The following is a 21,783-nucleotide window of genomic DNA, read 5'->3' as shown; positions in this document are numbered from 1 at the left end:
CGTAATCGCTATCTTTCGGATGCACATTGAGCACACTACCTCTTATACATTAGCTCGTAAACCGCACTAGGCAATTCAAACTTCAGTTCCAATTGTGATACCTTTAGTCACTTTGATTTTACAATGACAAAATGAAATTTCTATTAAAAAGATATTTTTTCTATTACTCATGAGGAAATGAAAAGGAAACTGATAAGGGTTATACTAAAGTTGAAAGTATTGTTTCTATCATTAATCAGAATTCTCGAGTTCAAGTTTTATTAGGTAGGAAGTCGCCCTTGTTATGGAGCACAGAATATCTTAAAGGTGCCAACTAGGTTCCAAACATTTTGGTAATAAGTTGTAGCAAACAATATCATTAACGATTATTGAATGTTATCAGTATGATTCCATTCTTTCACAAATAGAAATTTGTAATTACATCCCACCAGATAACAGACAAGCTCAATGTACTACTACAAACACTTGGAAAGCATCAAGGCTCACAGACTTGTGCCCCATTTCAAATCATGCAAACCTGTATATAGAAGGTAGGTGATGGAAGAATTATAAACAATCATCATCCAAGTAGTCTAAAGTTATTCATTTTCCGGGGGATCGCTGAATAACTGGAAATTGAAGACGAGCCAAACCGTGAACAACATCCACTAATGACATCTCTCTTCATCTATAATATTTGATCGATGCTTTTATAGTTCACTTGCATCTACAGAGAGCTCAAGGTGGGACGCGGAGTGAAGAGGTAGACCTCCTCAAAGCTCCCCCTGCAATACACGGGCACGAGAATCTTGAATTTCGTCCTGTTAATTCTCAAGATTCTCAACCAATAAGGGGATGGAATGAACTTACCGAACCTTCCCAGCATAAGAAGGACTGTAATTGTAGATGAGGTTGTCAAGCACTTTGCTGGTCACTGGCTTATTATTAGAAGATTTTCTAGCTTCGCTGCAATTTACAAAGAGAAACAAATAAATTAATAGAAGAGGCAAAACAAGAAGCACGACTTTGTTCAGAAATTGATAGGTTCCGTGATAACTTTGGCTCACTTCCTTCTGCAGACAGAGCGGGAAAGAACTGAGAAACAAGCTAATAATTCTGGGTAAACGTAAAGGGTTGTTCTTGTGCTTTTCTCTCATTTTCTTTAATGATGTAATAAAATAGTAAAACAGTCATCACTGGAGAGCGAAGAGTAGGAGCGAATTTGAGAAGCTTCCACCAAAAGTAAGAATTCAAGTTAAATTTATTTCAAATAACCTGAGAAGTTCACATATCTACGTCGAAGAAAAGAGGTTGCCTGATAGTTACACTTTCCCTACTTTCCTACCATAAATCTACCAAAATATAGGATAATCGCCTCATAAATTCAAATCAGAAAAGCATGAGCTTTCTGCAACATTTATTGCAGTTTCATTTTGTAAAAAAATCGATATCAAAAAATCATTTTCCAAAAAAAATGTGAACATCAAATATTAGAAATTGGAAAGCATTTTCCTGCCTCCCTATTGTGTGCTGGGTATGAACTAATTTCAAGATCCCCCACCTTTACGGGACAAGAACACTGAGAAGAAAAGGTCAAGACCTGACAAAATAGTTGGCAACATGTTGAGTTACTTGGATTGCATCCTCAGTATGTGGAATCTGTGATGAGCCCCACTCGAAAACATTTTTCTGCAATGACATGAGGCGCTAATGCAGTTAAATTTCAAACTTCGGATGGAAAATGACGTCAAAGAGTTTGAATTATCACATTAAGTTCAACCAATCTCTTCAAGGAAATAGCTATGCAGGCATTTAAAAATTTGTATCACTATTCCTCACTTAATAGAACCTTATAAGTCATGCAATCATTCCTATGGTCATCCCTGACTAGACATGGGAGGAATAGAATACATATTGTCGAAAATACCATTTCAGATACAAAATTTTAAAATATGCTTTCTCTGAAAAGAGATGGCGTGAATCAAATTTTAAGCCATGCTTGTCTAGTTGTCTGACGGAAACCTGCCCACAACGCTGCAGAGCAAACTGTGATAAGATATTTAAATGATAGGGAAAAACAACAAATCCACACGAAAAATAAAGTAACAAACTGCAGCACTTAAGAAATGTTACCTGACATATTGTCAGATCGAAAAACGTTTGCTGTATTTTAAACAAGTAGTAAATCTTGTTTGTCTCATAGAAATACAGACGAGACAACAGTATCCAAAGACAGTACCTCTGGGTGCCACTGGAGTGCAGTTATGGGATAGTGATGTGCTTGAACACTGGAGACATAGACCTGAATCAATTTTTAAGCAAATCAGAAACAAAAAGGTTCAACTAGTTTATACTAGACTCCGTACAATTTGATGGGATTCTCACAGATATTTCAGAGGGGGGTGAAGGGATAAAATACGTCAATACCTTGTTTTTCTTATCAACACTAGTCGTCAATATCCTGAAAAAGCTACACAGATCACTATTTGCTTGAAGCTTTTCTGGTGATATACCAAACTGTAGCATGAGAAAACAATTAATCAGCCTCATCACATCATTCCAAAAGTGACAAGAAAGGTCCTTACGGCTAGGATAATACAGATAAAAATTTAAAGCCAAATCGTAATATCTAGCATGAATTCGTTTGAAACGGTCCTCTCCCCGTCATTGCACTAATTACAGTCTTTTTATGATGTGATCACTAATCACTGGAAGAATGATTTGATCTACAATCGTACAATCTTAACCTATCAAAAAGATTCTTAATAAATATAAGGGTAGATCTCTGGCCTAATGAGCATAAACTACCAACGAATCAGGATAAAATATTGTCTGATGTAATAGCAACAAAGTCAAGTTCATCTTCAAGTAAGGTTACTACTGATTACAAATACTCGTTACGAATATGAATAATGTTGTCCCAAGTAACTGTCAGTAGAGCTGCAGACACAGCAGCTTGAATAAATTCTGCAGGTAATGAAACAGATATGGATGTAATCCCAAGGCAGCTAAGTCAACAACAAAGACGCCCAATTATTGGTAGTGAAACCAAAAAATCCTGGCATTTCTAACCGTTTCTGACCTGATACAAGTCCTATTAGACATTAAACAACGCAAAGTAGCTGGAATACTTTTTACTATAGAGTACCATTCAGGAGCATCATGATCTCAGAAAGTACAAGGAATATCATCGTGAAGTCATCACAATCTCCACCGCAGAAAGAGAAAAAAGACAGTAAATCTTGTACTGACCACAAATAATCTACAAAAAATGGAAGTGTGACAAAAGGAAAAGAAAAACCTATCATGTGAAACGCACACGATGATTTTGCATCACAAGACAATGTGTACTCATCTTCTTTAGCAGCACAGGGGGAAACCTGCAGGAAACAGTTGATAGCCAATTGTCTATCGTCAAAATCAGAATTACCATAGACCCCTTCACACATTATAAAACTGTTGACATAATTGTAAAATAGTATAAATTCTCAATTTACATGCATTGCTTTATTTATTTGCAAATGAGGGTTGTGACAGTTCAGTCAGAATAAAGGCAGAAAAGTAAGAGACAATGCCTTCCCACTACGTTCATAACCTATGCTACATGAACTCGGCTATGGATATGTATCCCATATGGGTGACTCTGAGTATCCGATATTATAACATACAATTCTTGCTAATCTCTAGTGTATTTTTATATCTCACTAAGTATTCACATGCATGTCACACCAGTTCAAAACTGGTACTCCATGCATCATAGCTCATAATACCACCAGTTCCTTTTTATCCTTTTAGGATAAGTCTGACAATCAAAACAGCCATTTCAGAATCACAGGTGCAAAAAAATATCGACACTTACAGCAAATTAGCTTGCAATGCCAGGTCTTAATCTTGGTTGTTTCAAATAACCACTCTTTCTTATTATGTGATAATTAATGCCACAAAAAAAGGATTACATGAACCCTTCAATTTTTAAAATCTGAAACACACACAACACACACACACTATTTATTATTTTCTGTCACTCAGACACTTGAACTTGAAGTTTCTTTTAAAATCTAGCATTAAAGCCTTTAAATAAAGGTAATCTGGGATTTTCCCAAGTGGAACATAAATGGAGAAGGAAATAAGAGAAGGAAGAAAGAGGGAGAAAGAAGAGAAGGGAAAAAGAAACTAATAGTCTACAGCATGAAAGGGCATAAAAAGGAAATTTATACCTTCCAAAAACTGTTCCTTCAAATTTTATATTTTCTACAAATTGTACTGTAGACGCTTGATGCAATGCACTGAATTCCTCAAGGATGTTATTATCCTATTACATCCAAAAAGAAATGTTAATATCAACTCATGAGAACAGAAGAAAATACAAGTGAAACATTGAGCAGAGTTGTTTGGTTCACACAGGTTATTGGGGAATAATGATCCCCTACACGGCTACACTACTTTAAAGCATGGGAATAGATCTCTCACATTATGTGTTTGGGTCATGGATTATTTGAGAGAAATACGGTAGCTTTGATGTGTCAACTACTTTGCAAATTTATTCCAGAAGAAATTAATAAAATATCAACAAGGCATGAAATTATAGTCAAGTACAGTTAATTACAATATTGTGAAATTGGGCATAGGTAAAAATGAATTAGAACTCACCACACAAATTTAAACCAGAAAAAAAAATATATATATATAATGTCGACCAGAATATATAACTCAGTACCGATTACTGATCTTATCTGCAATAACATCTTACTCCTCATCAAGTTATGATCCAACAACCCTTTCTATGTTCTACCTCAAAACTGCCCTTGGAGTCTCACCCAAAATTACTACTGTAGAATAATAAATAAACTTGCATGCATACCACAAACAACAAGGATCTTTATACCTATTCATAAAGATATTTGAGTTTTTGGATATATTAAGAATGCACAAGTATTAGGAGCTTAAACTTTATCCAGAATGTATAAGCTCTTTTTGACTTCCCATAGAAATTTTATACCCTGTTAAAGTTTGTTCGCTAGTCCAGATAATTTCACATCAAGTGTCTATAGCACAAATTACTGTGTTAAACAATTCCGACTTCTCAAATTTAAGTGCCTTCTGATAAACTTAAAAGTACCAACTCTATCTTCCCATACGCCTTCATTACCTTGGAGATGATCATTGTTAAAAGTTCAAAACCCAAGCAGATGGCAAGAAGAGGGAAATGCTCACCCGCGTCATTCTTCTCCAGAACTTTCTGCATCATCAGAAAAGAGCTTACAATCATTGTACAACAAGTTGATACAAACACCTTCAAACTAAACAAAAACAACCCTTCAGACAATGATAATTGGCAGAAAATGTATGTGAATTGAAGTATAAAAGCTCGTAGGTATCCTATTCAAAGTAAAAACTAGGGAATTTGTTTGTGTCAAGCTTTTGGTCCAGGTATCATGCAGATCCACATACAGGGGATTCTTCAAGTGAAGAAAAGATGCAGCAGCAGTGAAAAGATTAGAGGCAATTGTACAAGCAGGAGAAAGTTACCTTGAATATTCCTTTCACAACTTCAAAGTAGAGACCCTCCTTGGTCCGCCCTCCAGTGAAGATAATGCCATTGACTAGATCAAGTTTCTGCACAGACATTGAATTAACAAATGCCACACTGCAAATGCGTAGATGACAGATAATAGCATGCTTTGTAAAGTCACTATGATAACATAGTGGTTTTAAGATATCTTCAGGATAATATGTACGCAATCATCATTTAAATATGCACAATAAAACATTAATGATCGTGATTGGGAGGTAAACAAGAAATAGCTACAATTAAAGCTAAAATAAGTGGGGAAATTGGATTTTGGGTCTAACTAAACCGCAAAATCTAGCTCATAAGGGGGGATTGACCAAGACCACACAACCCATTCTCTCAACCAATGTCGGACTTAAAACTACACCCCACGCCTTGGATTAAACAACTAGAACGTCGAAAACATAACACGGAGATCCAACATTAAGAAACATAACAATAGAGATCAATGGGTTTGACTTCATGCCGTGTGAAGAAATGGGCTTTGCGCCGAACACAACCCCAAAAGTTACCTCATGAGTGAGGATTGTCCAAGACCATATAAATTATAAGGAGGATCACAATCCATCTCCTCAACCATATAAGGATGGTAAGCTTTTAGATGAGATGGTCATCCACTTCAATATGGTAAGGGAGCTAACAAATGTCCTAGATTCGACTCTTACCACCACCAATTATAAAAAATAAAAAAAATCAATGTGTTTGGCCTGTATGAAAGAGTCAGGCCCGCACGTGAGAGGACATGTCGAAGACATAATTAAGTAAATAAAAGTGTTCATTACTGTTGGGTTTGTGTGGTATGAATAGGAAATGAAGAGTTGTTTCCCCGAAAAAACACCAGGAGAAAGTGTGAAATTAGAACAGCACATGTTCACACTACCCTCCATTAGACCATTAGCTATGAATTCAGAGGCTTGGCCTCAAATTCCATATACTAGAAACACACTGAAAATTGATATTTTTCTTCTTCCCCTCATTTTCTGCATCATTTTTTAAAGGTAAAAGCAAGTGTCATGTGATCCGCTCAGTTTGTTGAGTTCGCTCGAGTTCTGCAGTTTCTATTGTCCATATTCCAAAATATAATTCCATTATTTCATGGGAGGAATTAATCCATAATCTTGGAAAATTGTGATGGGATTAAATTCCTTAAGAAAACACAGTCTTATGTTGGGCTCGGAACTAAATTACTCTTAGTTTCTTCTATTTTCAGTATACAATTTGGAATACAGGATAACAATTACATTGGATATGTCTTTTTTTGTGGTCATTCGGCCATGTTTCATTGTGAAATTCGGAAAACTGATATTTGAAAATTGGTTGTGTTTGGCCATGAACAAATATTGGAGTTTTTTTTTAAACTTTTTGCGAGTAATTTGGACTTTAAAAAGTGAAAATACCTTTTTGTTGTTTTTCGAATTTTTGAAAATTCTGGAATTCAACTTCAAGTTTGAATTCTGGAATTTCCAGAGTTCAACTCCGGAAAAAAGTTTAAAAAATTCATGGCCAACCGCCTATATCTATAACTTATTTTAGAAGAAAATTTCAAAAGTCAACTTCGTGCCCGTCAAACACAATCACATAAATTGTAGCAGAGGGAAACATAAATAAAGCTGAAAATTAAAGATAGGATGTAAAAATATTTACTTGATTGAGAATTTCAGGTGGATCGGTATATATAAGCGGGATGACTCTAGCACCAGCCATTTCAGCAAACTTGACATAAGAAGCAGCTATGTATGAGACATCACTGGCGTTATTGAGACGACCGGAAGCTCCGTCGCCGGGATGACTAACAATTCCGATGACCGGCCGGTAATTAAGCGCCGGATCAGTCGCCGGACAGCTAGGAAAACTCAATTGGGACTCGATGAGTTGGGGTTTTACATGATTAGCCATCAATTGGATGAAAATTGTGAAAAATGGAATCCAAAAATTGGTTTCCATTTGGATTGATGAATGATGAAATTGGAGGAGCATTGATTTTCAGCCAAGTTTTGAAAATAGTCCGTGATAGAAATATAACTGCTGATATTTCTGGTATAAAATTCGTAAAAACGTGATATTTTAGATGTGTCATTAAAAAAAAACTTAAACATATTACTTTTTTGATAATTCATATTTAAATTATCAAGTGTTTGTTTTTTACATCATCAACTATTTATCATAAAACATATTTAGACTAATATATGATGGTGTATGGTGCACATTTTCTTTTTTTTTTTATTTACAATTAATGTTAAATGTCACTCTTACGTGGATAATTAAAGAATTTAATTATAAAATTCAAAAGACAAATGAGAGATAATAGTTAAAACATATTTAAATTATTTATTTTTTTTATAATTTTTCTATCTGAATTATAGAAAATGCTTATGTTTCTCCCTAAACTATCATCAAATATTTATCAAAAAATTACCTTGAAATTAATGAATTAGGTGTCATGTGGATGAAATTTATAGGTGAATTAATGAGTCGCATAACTTTTGACGATTGTATTCAAACACTTGATCTAGTCAATTTTAAGATGTATTTTAATAAATAGAGTGATAACTCAAATAAAAAACGCAAACATCTGATAGTTCAAATATAAAATCTCCAAAAAAAAACAATACTTTATGTGTGCTTTGTCTATTATCTAAATTCTTTTCTGATTTAGCTAAAGATTTGATGTAGTTCTTTTCTATCTCATCTTTTATATCTTTTTATAATAATTTTATTGTGTATCATATTTTTTATAGGTTATTTTTCATATTAATAATATGTGGCATTATATAATAATATAAAATAATATAAGCTATCTAAATATAGGTTCATGATTACCGCAATCATGAATATTATTATCTCTGTTTAAATTTATGTGTTACATTTTATTTTTGCTAATTTAAATCATATAAATTTTTATCAATATGTTAAAGTATATTCTTCAAATTATACTAACATAGAAAAAAATGTGAAATGCAGTATCTTTTTATATAGTTTTTAAATATTTAATTTTTAGTTTGACTAATTATACGAATATTCTGTTATTGTTTAGATTTTATTTTTACTTTTAAAAATTATGTAAATATAAATCTTTCAAAATTATTTTTATGGACACCATAAAGTTCGAGTCTAATATTTATTTATAAATAAATCTTACAAATAAAATATTAAACTATTATTTAACATTCACAATAAACTTACAGTATGTATATATATTGACTAATAGAATTTTTATATAAAATTTCAACTACTAAAAGAGTCGAGATAAAACATTTTCATCCAATGTTCAATATGATGATACTAATATGTTTGCTAGAACACTTATTCTTCACTTTTCTTCTTCTTCCTTTTATCTAGTTTTTATTAATCTGTAGTTCATGCTTTATCATCATTGACATCCACATGTTTCTGTTTTTTTTATTACATTTTGGTGAAGTCGATGAAATACTAGGTACATAATACGTAAATGTGAAATTTAAAGAATCGCTACCCTACAATAAAAAGAATCAAATTAGGTCAATATCAGTGTCGGAGTCAGAATATTTAGTAAGGAGGTTCAAAATTTGAAAAAGTAGACAGATGAACTAGTCGAAGGAGGTTCGATATTCATTATATATATACAAAATTATTTTGATCATGTATAAATAGTATAAATTTTTGTCGAAGAAGGTTCAGATGAACCCCTCATCTCACTATAAGGTGGCTCCAGCCCTGATCAAAATTCAAAACTATATAAAAAAAATGATATCTGAAAATATAACAAAATGTAATTTTTTTTCATACTTGCTTCAGAAATTCTAAATACTTTTCTGTTCCTCTAGGTAATAATATTCCTTTCTGTCAATTTTATAAAATCACATCATAACTATGAATGAATTAGTCTATAATAAAAGTATGTTAGGTAGGTAGGTTGAAGAAGAAAACATTACCTTAGCTCAGCAAATTTTGACCCATTCAGAGATTTTTTGATACCAATTTCAATTCTATCTTCAACAAAAAAAAATCCCTTCATTTTTCACTAGTCCTTCGCCGTTTGAATTAGCTTCAGATAGATAAACATACCTTTTTCCAGAAATCCTCATTAAGTAAGTAATCACAACAAAAAATTAAGAACCTGAAATACAAAAAGTAAAAATTAAACATCGTGCAATTTGTACAAAAACATAAAAACTTCGGTTGTGGTATAAAGGAAAACAATTGTCTCTTAAAATTTAATTTATAGAAAAATAAAGAAATTTCTTACTTTTTTTTTAATATTCGATACATAAGCAAAAAATATTATTCTAAAAATATTTTTATATAATCTAAATAAATATTACGAGAGATAGATGTGTGGGATACTAAGGATACAAGCTATGGGGGTGAAGCGAAGATTAAATGTGTAAGAAGATTAAAAAGATACAATCGACATAAATTATCACTCGTAAAACTTACTTTTCTATTTTTATTAAAAATATATTTTTTTTATATTTATTTTGACCAATTAAACGTAAAAATAAAAATAAAAATAAAAAATGGAAAAACAATACACCCCTAACCCACAAGGAACTCTAAGTACTTTTGTTTTGGCCCAACCCAATACAAATTAGAGTCTGGTTGATGTATTGCTTTGTAAAACCCTTCTAATGGCGAAACTTCATCTTCCCTCTATATGCTCATCAATGGTTCAGTAACCAAATTACCAAAAAACCTACCAATGATATACCTGAGAAAATTCAATTCTTGGCGTTTTCTAACAATTCTCCAACTTCCCCCAAATTCAATAGCATCAACATGCTTGAATTCTTCAACCCCATATCAATTTTGGAGACCCTTTTCGTTTTCAGCTCAGTTTCAGAAAGAATCAAATAAGTCAGATAGTGTAGCAAAGAAACCATTGGGTGTTTTCTTTCAAGAAGCTGTTGGTCTGTTAGAAAAGTCTGAAGTATCAGAAAGTGAGGATGAAACTGAAAACGAAGAATTGAAGTGTAAATTGAGAAAATTGGAGGAAGAAGTGAGGGTTTTACGGGAGAAGAGGCAAAATGAAAAGGATAATAAGAAGGAGGAGGCTAGAAATAGTGATGGGGTGTCGGAAAATGAGGAGAAGAGTAAGAAATTACATGAATTGTTTATGAATCAGGAGTTTAAGAGTGTAAAATCAAGAAAGTCGATGTCGTTGAGTATGGAGGATCATACTGTGTACAAAGAGCTTTCACCTGATATGGTGATGTTTGTTACTCATTTATACAATGAAGGGTATTTTAAAAATTCAAACTTTTTGCCTAGGAGGAAGTTTGACATTACTTGTTTCGAGAATAGCTATGCCCGTGATTTTGTGAAGTATGCAGCTGAGCAGTTTGGTAGAGATCACCAAGAGATTGCTAAGTAAGGATCAATTTAGTTACATTCGCCCTTTTTCATATTGATTGCTACTATTAGTTTTCTGTTTGTTATGCTTATTCATGAAGTTTTTTAGTGTAATTTGTGTATTGTTATTCTACCAAACTCTTTCAACAATGACATTTTTGATAGAATTCAGTATTCTAATTATTGAAAAAATATGGGAAGTATTTGTCTATGCCTTACGCAAACATAGAAGCGAAGAGTTTGTAAACTGATAATGCCCATGATAATGTTGAAGAGGAAAATTGAAAAAGCTAATAGAAGGTAGAGGCTAGGAATGATAATGGTATGTCGGAAAATGAGGGAAAGAGTAAAAAGTTAAATAAATTGTTGTGGACGAGTAGGTAATACGAGTTTAGAAGCAAGAAAATCAACGCCATTGACTATGGAGGATCATACGGTGTACGAAGAGCTTTCGTTGTGACTCATTTATACAATGAAGGGTACTTTAAATATTCAAACTTTTTCCCTAGGAAGAATTTTGGCATTACTTGCTTCGAGGATAGCTATGCCCATACTTTTGTAAAGTATGCAGTTGTGCAGTTTGGTGGAGATCACCAAGAGATTGCTAAGTAAGGTTCAACATTAGTTATTTTCACCTTATTTTAATATTGGTTGTGATCAGTTTTCTGCCTGTTATATTTGTTCACCGTTACAAATGGGGTTTGGGGAGGGTATAGTTTACGCAGACCTTATCTCTACTCGTAGAGATAGAGTTGTTTCCGCTAGACCATCGGCTTAAACTAAAGCAATTTTAAAATGGGAGTACATAAATGAGAGCTGTAACAATGTGAAATGGGAGCAACACAACATACCGAGGAAAGAACAGTCATGACAACAAAATTATGTGATAACCGAAGCACAAAAAACACAGATAATCGAGATTGAAAACAAGAAACTAAGATAATAGTACGAATACCACCGGTAAGAAAGAAAGTCGAAGTCTGATCACCAATCCTCTACCGCAGGAAAGCGAGAGAACGCTCAACTATCAACTAACCTTCTCCTAATCCACGACCTCCGGACTTTTCTATCTAAGGTTACGCCCTCGATAATTCAAGATGCACCATGTCTTGTCTAATCATCTCTCCCAATACTTATTTGACCCGCCTCTACCTCTCTCTATGCCCACTATTGCCAACCTCTCACACTCCTCACTAGGCATCTACACTTCTACTCTTCGCATATCCAAATCAGTTCAGCCTTGCTTCCGTCATCTTATTTATCATAGAGGCAACTTCTACCTTGTCCCATATATATTTATTCCTAATCTTATCCCTCCGAGTATCACATCTACCCAACATTCTCATCTTTGCAATTTTCATCTTCCAAACATGTAAGTTGTTGACTTGTCAACACTTCGTCTCATACCGGTCTAACTACCACTCTATAGAACTTACCTTTAAGTTTTGGTGGTACCTTTTTATCACACAAGATTTCACCGATCCCGCACCAATACGATGTGTGACGTCTTCGTTGATCTCTCCATTACCTTGAGTTAATGACCCCAGATACTTGGAACATCCTCTCTTGTAGATGACCTAGGCATCAAGCCTCACTTCAACGCCAATGTCATGCGTACACTCTAAGTATTCAGTCTCGGTCCTGCTCAACCTAAACCCTTTAGTCTCAGAGTTTGTCTCCAAACTTGGAGCCTATCGTTAACCCCACACCAGTACATACAATTTTTTATTGGAATCTAACAACATACAACAAGCAAAAGGACCATATATGAATAAATAACTTCCATCCACCAATTCAATAACCATAAATTTCTGACGAATTAAGGACCACATACGAAAAAGAATTACACCTTGCGTCCTAATTTATGTGGCATTAACAGAAAGCTATTAAAAGCTTCAAAATGATTGGAGTAAAGGCCAAGCCATTTTGCACTTGCGTCTCAAAATTGGGACAAAGCCATTAAAAGCTTCAACACAGATAGTGTTAAAAAGATCAACTTTAACAGAAAGCAGTAAAAGCTTCAACATGATTGGAGTGAGTGCCAAGAATATAGAAATCCCAAACCATAAAATGTCTTATACAGACAACAACTTCCACAGCATACCAGTGTAATCCTACAAGTGGGTCTGGGGAGGGTAGAAAGTACGCAAACCTTAAATCTACCTTGTGGAGGAAGAGAGGCTGTTTCCGAAAAGCCCTTGACTCAAGTGCATCGAATCAAATTAGAAAAAGTTTCATATAAAGCAGTTAAAAAAATTACCTTAATAACAAGACTTTGAAATTGTTTGATCAAGAAGAATCCTTCAACATCCAATGAAGTTATGACCCACAATCTCCGGTTTGAAGTACAAAAGTTTAGCCCTAAATTGCCTATCACCTCTAAGCTTCTAGGAAATAATGAATGCTTTGGGGAGAAAAGATTGTATCAGGTGATTAATTTGTAAAATGAAAATGGGTTGGGTTTTAATGAATGAGTGGGTTTTAATTTAATCCTGAATTAAATAGTGGCAAGCTTAGAATGACACGTGACTATTTTAAGGACCCAAATTTGACCCAGGCTGGTCCATTAGTTTCAGGGGTATGTTTGAGCCCAAAAAAAACGTTAAAGAGTATTTTTAGACCAAAAGATTGACGGAGGGTATTTGTGAGCCCATTTTCAATGCTTTAGGGGTATTTTTGGCTTGTTTCCACTATTTTGAAGATCCAAATTTGACCCAGGCTGGTCTGTTAGTTTCATAAGTATGTTTTAGCCCAAAAACACTCACGGGTATTTTTAGACCAAAAAGTCAATGGACGACATTTGTGAGCCATTTTCAATACGTCAGGCGTATCTTTGGCCCTTTTCCGAACTTGAAAAGGTATGAAGTGACATTGTCTTTCATCTGCATTGGAATGGTTTAAAAGTCTATGAATTACGAGAAATTAAAAAAAAAATCATTTACTAAACAACTAGTATTTCAAAAAAAGTAACGGGCCAAAATTTAGGGGGAATTTTTTAGGATCATTGGCACAAATGCCACATAACCTTAATTCCACACTTTAAGTTAATAATAAGTGGACGAAATTACCCCTCCCATTTCTCATTGCTTAGGTTTCTTTCCCAATTCATTTTCTTTCCCAACTTCATCCTTCTCTACTCCTTCAGATTTCAAACCCAGGAGCTGCAAGTATCAACAATGGTGAATTATAGAGATTTTAAGCTATTTAATTAATAAGACTAGTTACCCTTTAGGGTGGCCCAGTGGTTTGGGCTTGGGACTTCCATGTTGAAGGTCTCAAGTTTGAAACTCCTTGCCAGCAAAAGCAAGGGTTTTGCCTTCTGGGTCGAGCTCGTCGCACTGGGCTTGCCTAGTGCGGGTTACCTCTCCTGTGTGGTTTGCAAGCTATTGCATAGGAGCGGGGGTTTTACCATGTGCGCACCCAAAGTGTAGCGGCTACGGGTTTCTCTTGTCATCAAAAATAAATAAATTAATAAGACTAGTTTTATTTTCAACTATTTTTTCAAAGAGACAAAAATTCCTATTATATTCACTTTGTATATCTTGACTCGTTGTGTACAAGATTTGCCTCATAAGGCAAAGCTTAGCTCGATGATTATTCTATTTCTTTTTCTTGTCATAAAATTTTAACTACTTTTGCCTCAATGTAAAACTTTCCATTATACTCGTTGTATACGAGTAATGCCTCACAAGGCAAAAGTTAGCTTGATAATTATTCAACTTCTTTATTTAAAAAAAAATTTCATCTACTTTTGTCTAAAGTCAAAACTTCCCTTTATATACACTACGCATATCTTGTCTCCTTGTATACAAATTTTGCCTCATAAGGCAAAACTTAGGTTTTTTTCTGAAAGCAACCCACCTAATACTCTTTACCAACAATACATGGGCAACAGTTCAGCACCTTTGGTGCTCTATAAGTTGGAATCACTTATGTCTTAAAACATGTAAAATATAATTAGCAAAAATCTTCATAGGAGAATAAAGCATCCTTAATATGGTTAAAAGGATCAAGCAAGTATCTGTTAACTAACAGAATCCAGAATTGCATTAAAAAGCACTAGCTGCGGAGTAATGACATCATTGTACAACTTAAACATTCCATCCAATGCCCAATACTTTAAAAACATTCCATCCAATGCCCAATACTTTAAAAACATTCCATCCAATGCCCAATACTTTAATACTTACAATGTATCTGCGGAAACACTTATTCTTCAGTTTTCTTCTTCTTCCTTTTCTCTTTCATTTTACCTGTAGTTTATTTTTCATTATCATTAGCATCCACACGTTTCCGCTTCTTTTCCTTACATTTCAGTGAGGTGGATTGCACACTAGGTGAAACAAAATCCTCACGTTTGAAATCCAGAGGATCTCCACCCTGCAATAAAATGAATTTTAAGTCATGTCAAAGCTACAAGAAAAAGATATCTTAACATCTAACAAGAACTAAACTTCCTTTCATACTTTCTCCAGATATTCTAATATCCTTCTGTTTTCTGCTTGCCCAGCATACTCTTGTCTGCCAATCAAAAGACATCACACCATAAGTATAGACGAGGTAATTTATAATTGAAGAAATTCCTATAGGCTGGTTAAAGAAGCAGTGGAATCTAGCAGTACCTTATCTCTGCTCGAATCTTCTCAAGTGCCAGAGATGTTTTGGTACCAAGGCCAACTCCGCCTTCAACAAATCCTCTCCGTCCATTTTGGTCCACAAATCCTCCTTGGACCGAATTAGGTCTAGGCTTTGGTCCAGAAATTCCCATTAAATGAGCAGCAGGAGCAAAAATTAAACACCTGAAATAGAAAAGAGACAAAAATTACACTTGCCCGTTTGAAGGACAATCCGTGCAAAAACTTGGGAATATAGCCCATAAGGAACTCCATGTACTTCTGTTTTGGCCCAACCCAATACAAATTAGAGTCTGCAGCTGTAATCTGTAGATGTATTGCTTGCAAAACCCCTAAAACTCTTCTATTGGAAGAACCTCAACTTCCCTCTATATGCTCATCTATGGTTCAGTGACCAAATAACCAAAAAACCACCAATAATATACCTGAGAAATTACAATTCTTGGCATTTTCTAACAATTCTTCAACTTCCCCCAAACTCAATAGCTTCAATCAACCCCATATCAATTTTCATCATCTTTTTGGAGACCCTTTTCGTTTTCAGTTCAGTTTCAGAAAGAATCAACTAGTTCAGATACTGTAGCCAAGATAAAAAAGCAAAGAAACCATTGGGTGTTTTCTTTCAAGAAGCTGTTGGCCTCTTTGAAAAGTCTGAACAATCAGAAAGTGAAGATGAAACTGAAAACAAAGAACCGAAGTGTATGTTGAGAAAATTGTTGGAGGACGTGAGGGTTTTGCTGGAGAAGAGGAAAAATGAGAAGGATAATAGGAAGGAGGAAGCTAGAAACGCTAATGGTGTATCAGAAAATGAGGTAAAGAGTAAGAGATTAGATTAATTGTTTCTGAATCAGGCGGTTAAGAGTGTAAAATAAAGAAAGTCAACGCCGTTGAGTATGGAGGATCATACTGTGTACAAAGAACTTTCACCTGATATGGTGATGTTAGTGATTCATTTATACAATGAAGGGTACTTTAAAGATTCAAACGTTTTGCCTAGGAATAAGTTTGATATTACTTGCTTCGAGAATAGCTTTGCCCGTAATTTTGTAAAGTATGCAGCTGAGCAGTTTGGTAGAGATCACCAAGAGATTGCTAAGTAAGGATCAATTTAGTTACATTCACCCTTTTTCATATTGATTGCTACTATTAGTTTTCTGTGTGTTACGTTTATTCATTGAAGTTTATTAGTCTGATTTGTGTTTTGTTAATCTACCAAAATCTTTAACAATGACATTTTTGATAGAATTCAATATGCTAATTATTGGGAAAATATGGAGAGTATTTGTCTTTGCCTTGTGCAAACATGGAAGCTAACAGTTTGTAAACTAATAATGTCCACGATAATGGAGGAAGAAAATATAAAAAGCTAATAGAAGTTGGAGGCTAGAAATGATAATGGGGTGTCGGAAAATGAGGGAAAGAGTAAAAAGTTAAACGAATTGTTTGTGGATGAGGAGGATAATGAGAGTGTAGAATTAAGAAAGTCAATGCCGTTAACTATGGAGGATCATACTGTGTACAAAGAGCTTCCACCTGATATGGTGATGTTTGTGACTCATTTATACAATGAAGGGTACTTTAAAGATTCAAACTTTCTGCCTAGGAAGAAGTTTGGTATTATTTGCTTCGAGAATAGCTATGCCCTTGATTTTGTAAAGTATGCAGCTGAGCAGTTTGGTAGAGATCACAAGAGATTTCTAAATTAGGATCAACATTAGTTATTTTCATCTATTTTAATATTGGTTGTTGTCAGTTCTCTGCCTGTTACAGTTGTTCATTGAGAACTTGAGGTTTAGCATTGTCTTATTTCTGTTTTGTTGATCTACCAAAATCCTTTAACAATGACATTTCTGATAGAATTTAGTTTGCTAATTATAGAAAAAAGGGGGAAGTATTTGTCTATGTCTACGCCTTATAGAAGCTGACATTTCGTAAACTGATAATGGATTATGTTGTGGTGTTTGAGAAATATGTCATTCTTTCGGATTCCTCAAGTGTAGAAAAATGTTGAGCAGACTTCCGCACTTCTCATCGAAAAGTGCAAAGTCATAGATTTGTGCTGTCTTAAGCGATATGAGTAGCAACATTATATCCGCCTCCCGCCCTTTTTTTTTCAATGAGCAGGAAAGGGAAAGAAAAAGGAGATAAAATTCTCTACAAAATCATCAGATTGTCAAACATGTAAGAACTGCTCCTAGTATTACTCATCATAGTGAAGTTTCTTCGTGTGCCCTAGATGTACTAGGAGCAATCACATTCTCTTCACCCTCATCTACTGCAAATTGTTTAGTACATTGAATTCACTACACAACAAATATTGAAGGGCTCTAATACCTCCAACACATAAAACCTACTAGGTGGCCTTGTAACTAACAACTGCATCACCTCACTAAACCTTAGCTTTACTTTATATTCTCGACATATATCAATATATGACAATAGGTCTACATCATACCCTTGCCACATGTGTATCCATCTTTTAATATAGATCAACCGAGATTTCCGGACCCAAATACCCCCATAATTAAAAATAATGTCTGCCTTTTCATTCATTCATCCGAAACCAGCACATGCAAGCCATAAAAGAAAGTAAACAGGGACTACACCATAGATATACAATAACATACCTAGTGTAATCCCAAAAATGGGGTTTGGGGAGGGTATAGTCTACGCAGACCTTATCCCTACCTTGTAGAGATAGAATGGTTTCCGCTAGACCATCGGCTTAAAATAAAACAATTTTCAAAAGGGAATACATAAATGAGAGCAGCAACAACAACGAAATAATGTGAAATGGGAGCAACACACAATAGAGGAAAGAACAATCATGGCAACAAAATAATGTGATAACCAAAGCACAAAAACACAAGTGATAATCTAGATCGAAGAACAAGAAACTACGATAATATTGCTAATACCACTAGTAAGAAAGAGGTCTAAGTGTGACCACCAATCCTATACCGCAGGAAAGCGAGAGAACACTCAACTATTGACTAACGTTTACCCTAATATGCGACCTTCAGACCTTTCTATCTGAGGTCATGTCCTCTGGATGTATTATGTCTTGTCTAATCACCTCCTCGGATACTTTTTCGGCCCGTCACTACCTCTCTTGATGCCCACCATTTTCAATCTTTCACACCTCCTCACTAGGCATCTATACTTCTCCTTATTGCATGTCGAAAACTATCTTAGTCTCGCTTTCCTCATCATATCCACCACAGAGGCAACTCCTACCTTGTCCCGGTATTGATTCCTAATCTTATCCCTCCGAGTATCACAACTACCTCAACATTCTCATCTTTGCAATTTTCATCTTTTAAACATGTGAGTTCTTGGCTGGTCAACACTCCGTCTCATACAACATAGTCGGTCTAACCATCACTTTGTAGAACTTACCTATAAATTTTGGCGGTACCTTCTTATCTCACAAGACTCCGAAGGTGAGCCTCTATTTCGCCCATCCCGCACCTATACGATGTGTGGCGTCCTCGTCGATAACCCCATTACCTTGAATTAATCACCCTAGATACTTGGAACATCCTCTTTTGGAGATGACCTGAGCATCAAGCCTCACTTCCACGTCGACCTCATGCGTAGCATCACTGAACTCACACTCTGAGTATTCAGTCTTGGTCCTGCTCAACCTGAACCATTTAGTCTCCCAAGTTTGTCTCCAAATCTTGAGCCTATCATTAACTCCGCACCAGAGATGTACATACAAAAAAAATATCTTGGAATCTAGCGACATACGACAAACAAAAGGACCATATACGAATAAATAACCCCCATCCATCAATACAATAGCCATAAATTACTAGCCAATCAAGGACCACATACGAAAAGAATTACTCCTTCCGTCCCAATTTATGTGGCACCATTTGACTCGGCACAAAGTTTAAGCAAAAAAAAAGGACTTTTAAAACATGTCGTTTGAAAAAAACCTTAGTTATTTGTATGGCTATAAATCATTTACCCAGGGTAAAAGGTAAAAGTGAAATTAAAGTTAAGTTATTTTTAATTATAGAAATGTGACATTCTTGTGGTGGAAAGACTTAAAAGGAAAGGGTGTCACATAAATTGAGACTGAGGGAGTAGTAAACAAAGCCATTAAAAGCTTCAACACAGATAGAGTAAAAACAATCAGCTTCATCAGAAAGCATTAAAAGATTCAACATGATTGGAGTATTTTTTTTTTATCAAAGGCCAAGAATATAGATCCCAAACCATTACAAGTTTCATACAAACAACAACAACATCATACCCTGTGTAACCCTACAAGTGGGTCTCGGGAGGGTAGATAGTATGCAAACCTTATCCCTACCTTGGGAGGTAGAGAGGCTATTTCCGGAAAACCCCTGGCTTAAGTTCATCAAAAAAGTTTCATATAAAGCAGTAAAAAAATTACCTTAATAGCAAGACTTTGAAATTGATTGATCAAGAAGAATCCTTCAACATCCAATGAAGTTATGACCCACAATCTCCAGTTTGAAGTACAAAAGTTTAGCCCGAAATCGCTTATCACCTCTAAGCTTCTAGGAAATAACGAATGCTTTGGGGAGAAAAGATTGTATCGGGCGGTTAATTAGTAAAATGAAAATGGGTTGGGTTTTAATAAATGAGTGGGCTTTAATTTAATCCTATGGTAAAAACGTGGCAAGCGTGACTAGGTTAAAGACCCAAATTTGACCCAGGCTGGTCTGTTAGTTACAGGGCTATGTTTTAGCACAAAACAAAGAACGTTAAGGGTAATTTTAGACAAAAAGTTAACAAATGGTATTTGTGAGCCATTTCAATACGTTAGGGGTATTTTTGGCCCTTTTAAGCTATTTTAAAGATCCAAATCCGTTAGTTTCCGAGGTATGTTTGAGCCCCCACAAAACACTTGAAGGGTACTTCTAGACCTAAAGTTTAACGGCTGGTATTTGTGAACCATTTCAATAGGTTAGAGGTATTTTTGTCCCTTTTTCCGAACTTGAAAAGGTATGAACTCATGGTGTCTTTCATCTGTGTTGGAACGGTTTATGTTGACGAATTCCCACATGTCGCTTGTACTGTGTTTGGGATGTTTTTCTTCGTTTAGTTTTAACACTTCTCTATACCCATTAGCTTTCTTTATTCAGTTCCTTAATCTATTAAACTTGGTTGTTCAGATGGTTGTCTGGCAGTGACTTGAAAAAAGTTGCCCTTTTTGGTTGCCCTTCTATTGCAAAGAGGACCGTTTTTTCTGCTAAGAAGTTGCGTACATATTTCAGAATTCAAGAAGATAATGTAAGTCTCGTTTGCTCTTAGGAAACTTCATCCCTTCTCTGCTCCTAAGATCGAATATGATAGTAAAATTTCCTTTTTTGGGATATTCATGAATTTCTTCCCACGTTCCTCCTATATTCCCCTTATGATCTGAAATGTTACGTGCTTACTTCAGGTATGCAGGAAATGTGCCTTAAAAGCATCATGCAAGTTTGTGAATCAGAATGTCTGGAAAGGCGATATGACAAATTTACACTTGGCTGTTGTAATGAGGGTCATTACTCTGTATGCGCTGGAATCCGTTCCTCCTCAGTTAGTAATACCAGATGAAATAAAGGCTTCTGTCAGTCGGTTGCTGATGGACATTTTGAGACTTAGTCAAACTGTGTCTTAAACGCTTCTTCAGAATCCGATGAGTTGATCAGCAGCATACAGGTAAAATTGGTCTCATTGTCAGTGAGGTGCTATTCTACCGACATGATCATGCATCTACGTGCCAAGATGGGAGTCGGGTTGAATCTCTGGATAACAACGGAACCTTAGTTGGTCGAGGTGATCGAAGTCAATCTGTATATGCATCTTCTTGATCCAACACCCGAGATCTTTAACAAGATTTGGTTCAACTTTGCAGATAACCAAAGTGTACCGAAGTCCATTATTTGCATTTGCAGAAAATATATCAAGAAGTTTCTCCCTTGAATGCACTAAGAATTACTTCTTTAGAACAGAAATTTGGTAATACTTTGCCATATTTGTTATTTATGTTTAATATACAAAACATATATATGGTATGAATGAATGTGGTATACATTTGATTGAATTCAATGTAACGTATGATAAATGTGATATTCATTTAGAATCTTTCTCTACCTTGTAGGAACTACGAGAATGTTTTCGACATTTTGGTAAAGACTTTTATTTTTTCCATCCTAATTTATGTAGTAACATAGCAACATTTGAATTGATACAAGATTTAAGAAAGAAAGGAAAAATATTGAAATTTATGGTTTAAACAAACCT

At 34.9% G+C, this 21,783-nt stretch overlaps 2 protein-coding genes across 2 annotated transcripts; one reads left to right on the top strand and one right to left on the bottom strand.

Annotated features, from left to right (window-relative positions):
* Nucleotides 1-336: 336 nt before the first annotated feature.
* On the bottom strand, nucleotides 337-7,572 carry LOC129876185 (gamma-glutamyl hydrolase 2-like). The gene is made up of 10 exons (XM_055951535.1): nucleotides 7,196-7,572; nucleotides 5,509-5,595; nucleotides 5,129-5,218; nucleotides 4,197-4,291; nucleotides 3,299-3,359; nucleotides 2,407-2,496; nucleotides 2,219-2,281; nucleotides 1,580-1,668; nucleotides 850-945; nucleotides 337-764 (listed from the first exon to the last, which is right to left on the bottom strand). Exons 1-10 carry the CDS (start codon nucleotides 7,526-7,528, stop codon nucleotides 707-709), a joined length of 1,062 nt encoding a protein of 353 aa, XP_055807510.1. The 5' UTR covers nucleotides 7,529-7,572; the 3' UTR covers nucleotides 337-706.
* Nucleotides 7,573-10,102: 2,530 nt separating this feature from the next.
* Nucleotides 10,103-21,604, top strand: LOC129876940 (uncharacterized). Its single transcript, XM_055952417.1, has 3 exons — nucleotides 10,103-10,897; nucleotides 20,667-20,784; nucleotides 20,939-21,604. The coding sequence occupies exons 1-3, from the start codon at nucleotides 10,185-10,187 to the stop codon at nucleotides 21,155-21,157; spliced, it is 1,050 nt and encodes a 349-aa protein (XP_055808392.1). The 5' UTR covers nucleotides 10,103-10,184; the 3' UTR covers nucleotides 21,158-21,604.
* The last annotated feature ends 179 nt before the right edge of the window (nucleotides 21,605-21,783 follow it).

This window comes from Solanum dulcamara, chromosome 12, assembly GCF_947179165.1.
Source record: "Solanum dulcamara chromosome 12, daSolDulc1.2, whole genome shotgun sequence".
Lineage (NCBI taxonomy): Eukaryota > Viridiplantae > Streptophyta > Magnoliopsida > Solanales > Solanaceae > Solanum > Solanum dulcamara.
This window is presented reverse-complemented; position numbering and strand designations above follow the sequence as displayed.

Bases quoted from the DNA above. Each gene is read 5' to 3' on its own strand.
- LOC129876185 (XM_055951535.1), bottom strand. From the start codon at position 7,528: ATGCTCCTCCAATTTCATCATTCATCAATCCAAATGGAAACCAATTTT. The intron at 2,497-3,298 runs GTGCGTTTCACA...CTCATGCTACAG, and splicing joins TTGTGATGCAAAATCATCGT to TTTGGTATATCACCAGAAAA. The intron at 765-849 runs GTAAGTTCATTC...CGTGTATTGCAG, and splicing joins TCTTATGCTGGGAAGGTTCG to GGGGAGCTTTGAGGAGGTCT.
- LOC129876940 (XM_055952417.1), top strand. From the start codon at position 10,185: ATGCTCATCAATGGTTCAGTAACCAAATTACCAAAAAACCTACCAATG. The intron at 10,898-20,666 runs GTAAGGATCAAT...TTGGTTGTTCAG, and splicing joins GATCACCAAGAGATTGCTAA to ATGGTTGTCTGGCAGTGACT. The intron at 20,785-20,938 runs GTAAGTCTCGTT...TGCTTACTTCAG, and splicing joins TCAGAATTCAAGAAGATAAT to GTATGCAGGAAATGTGCCTT.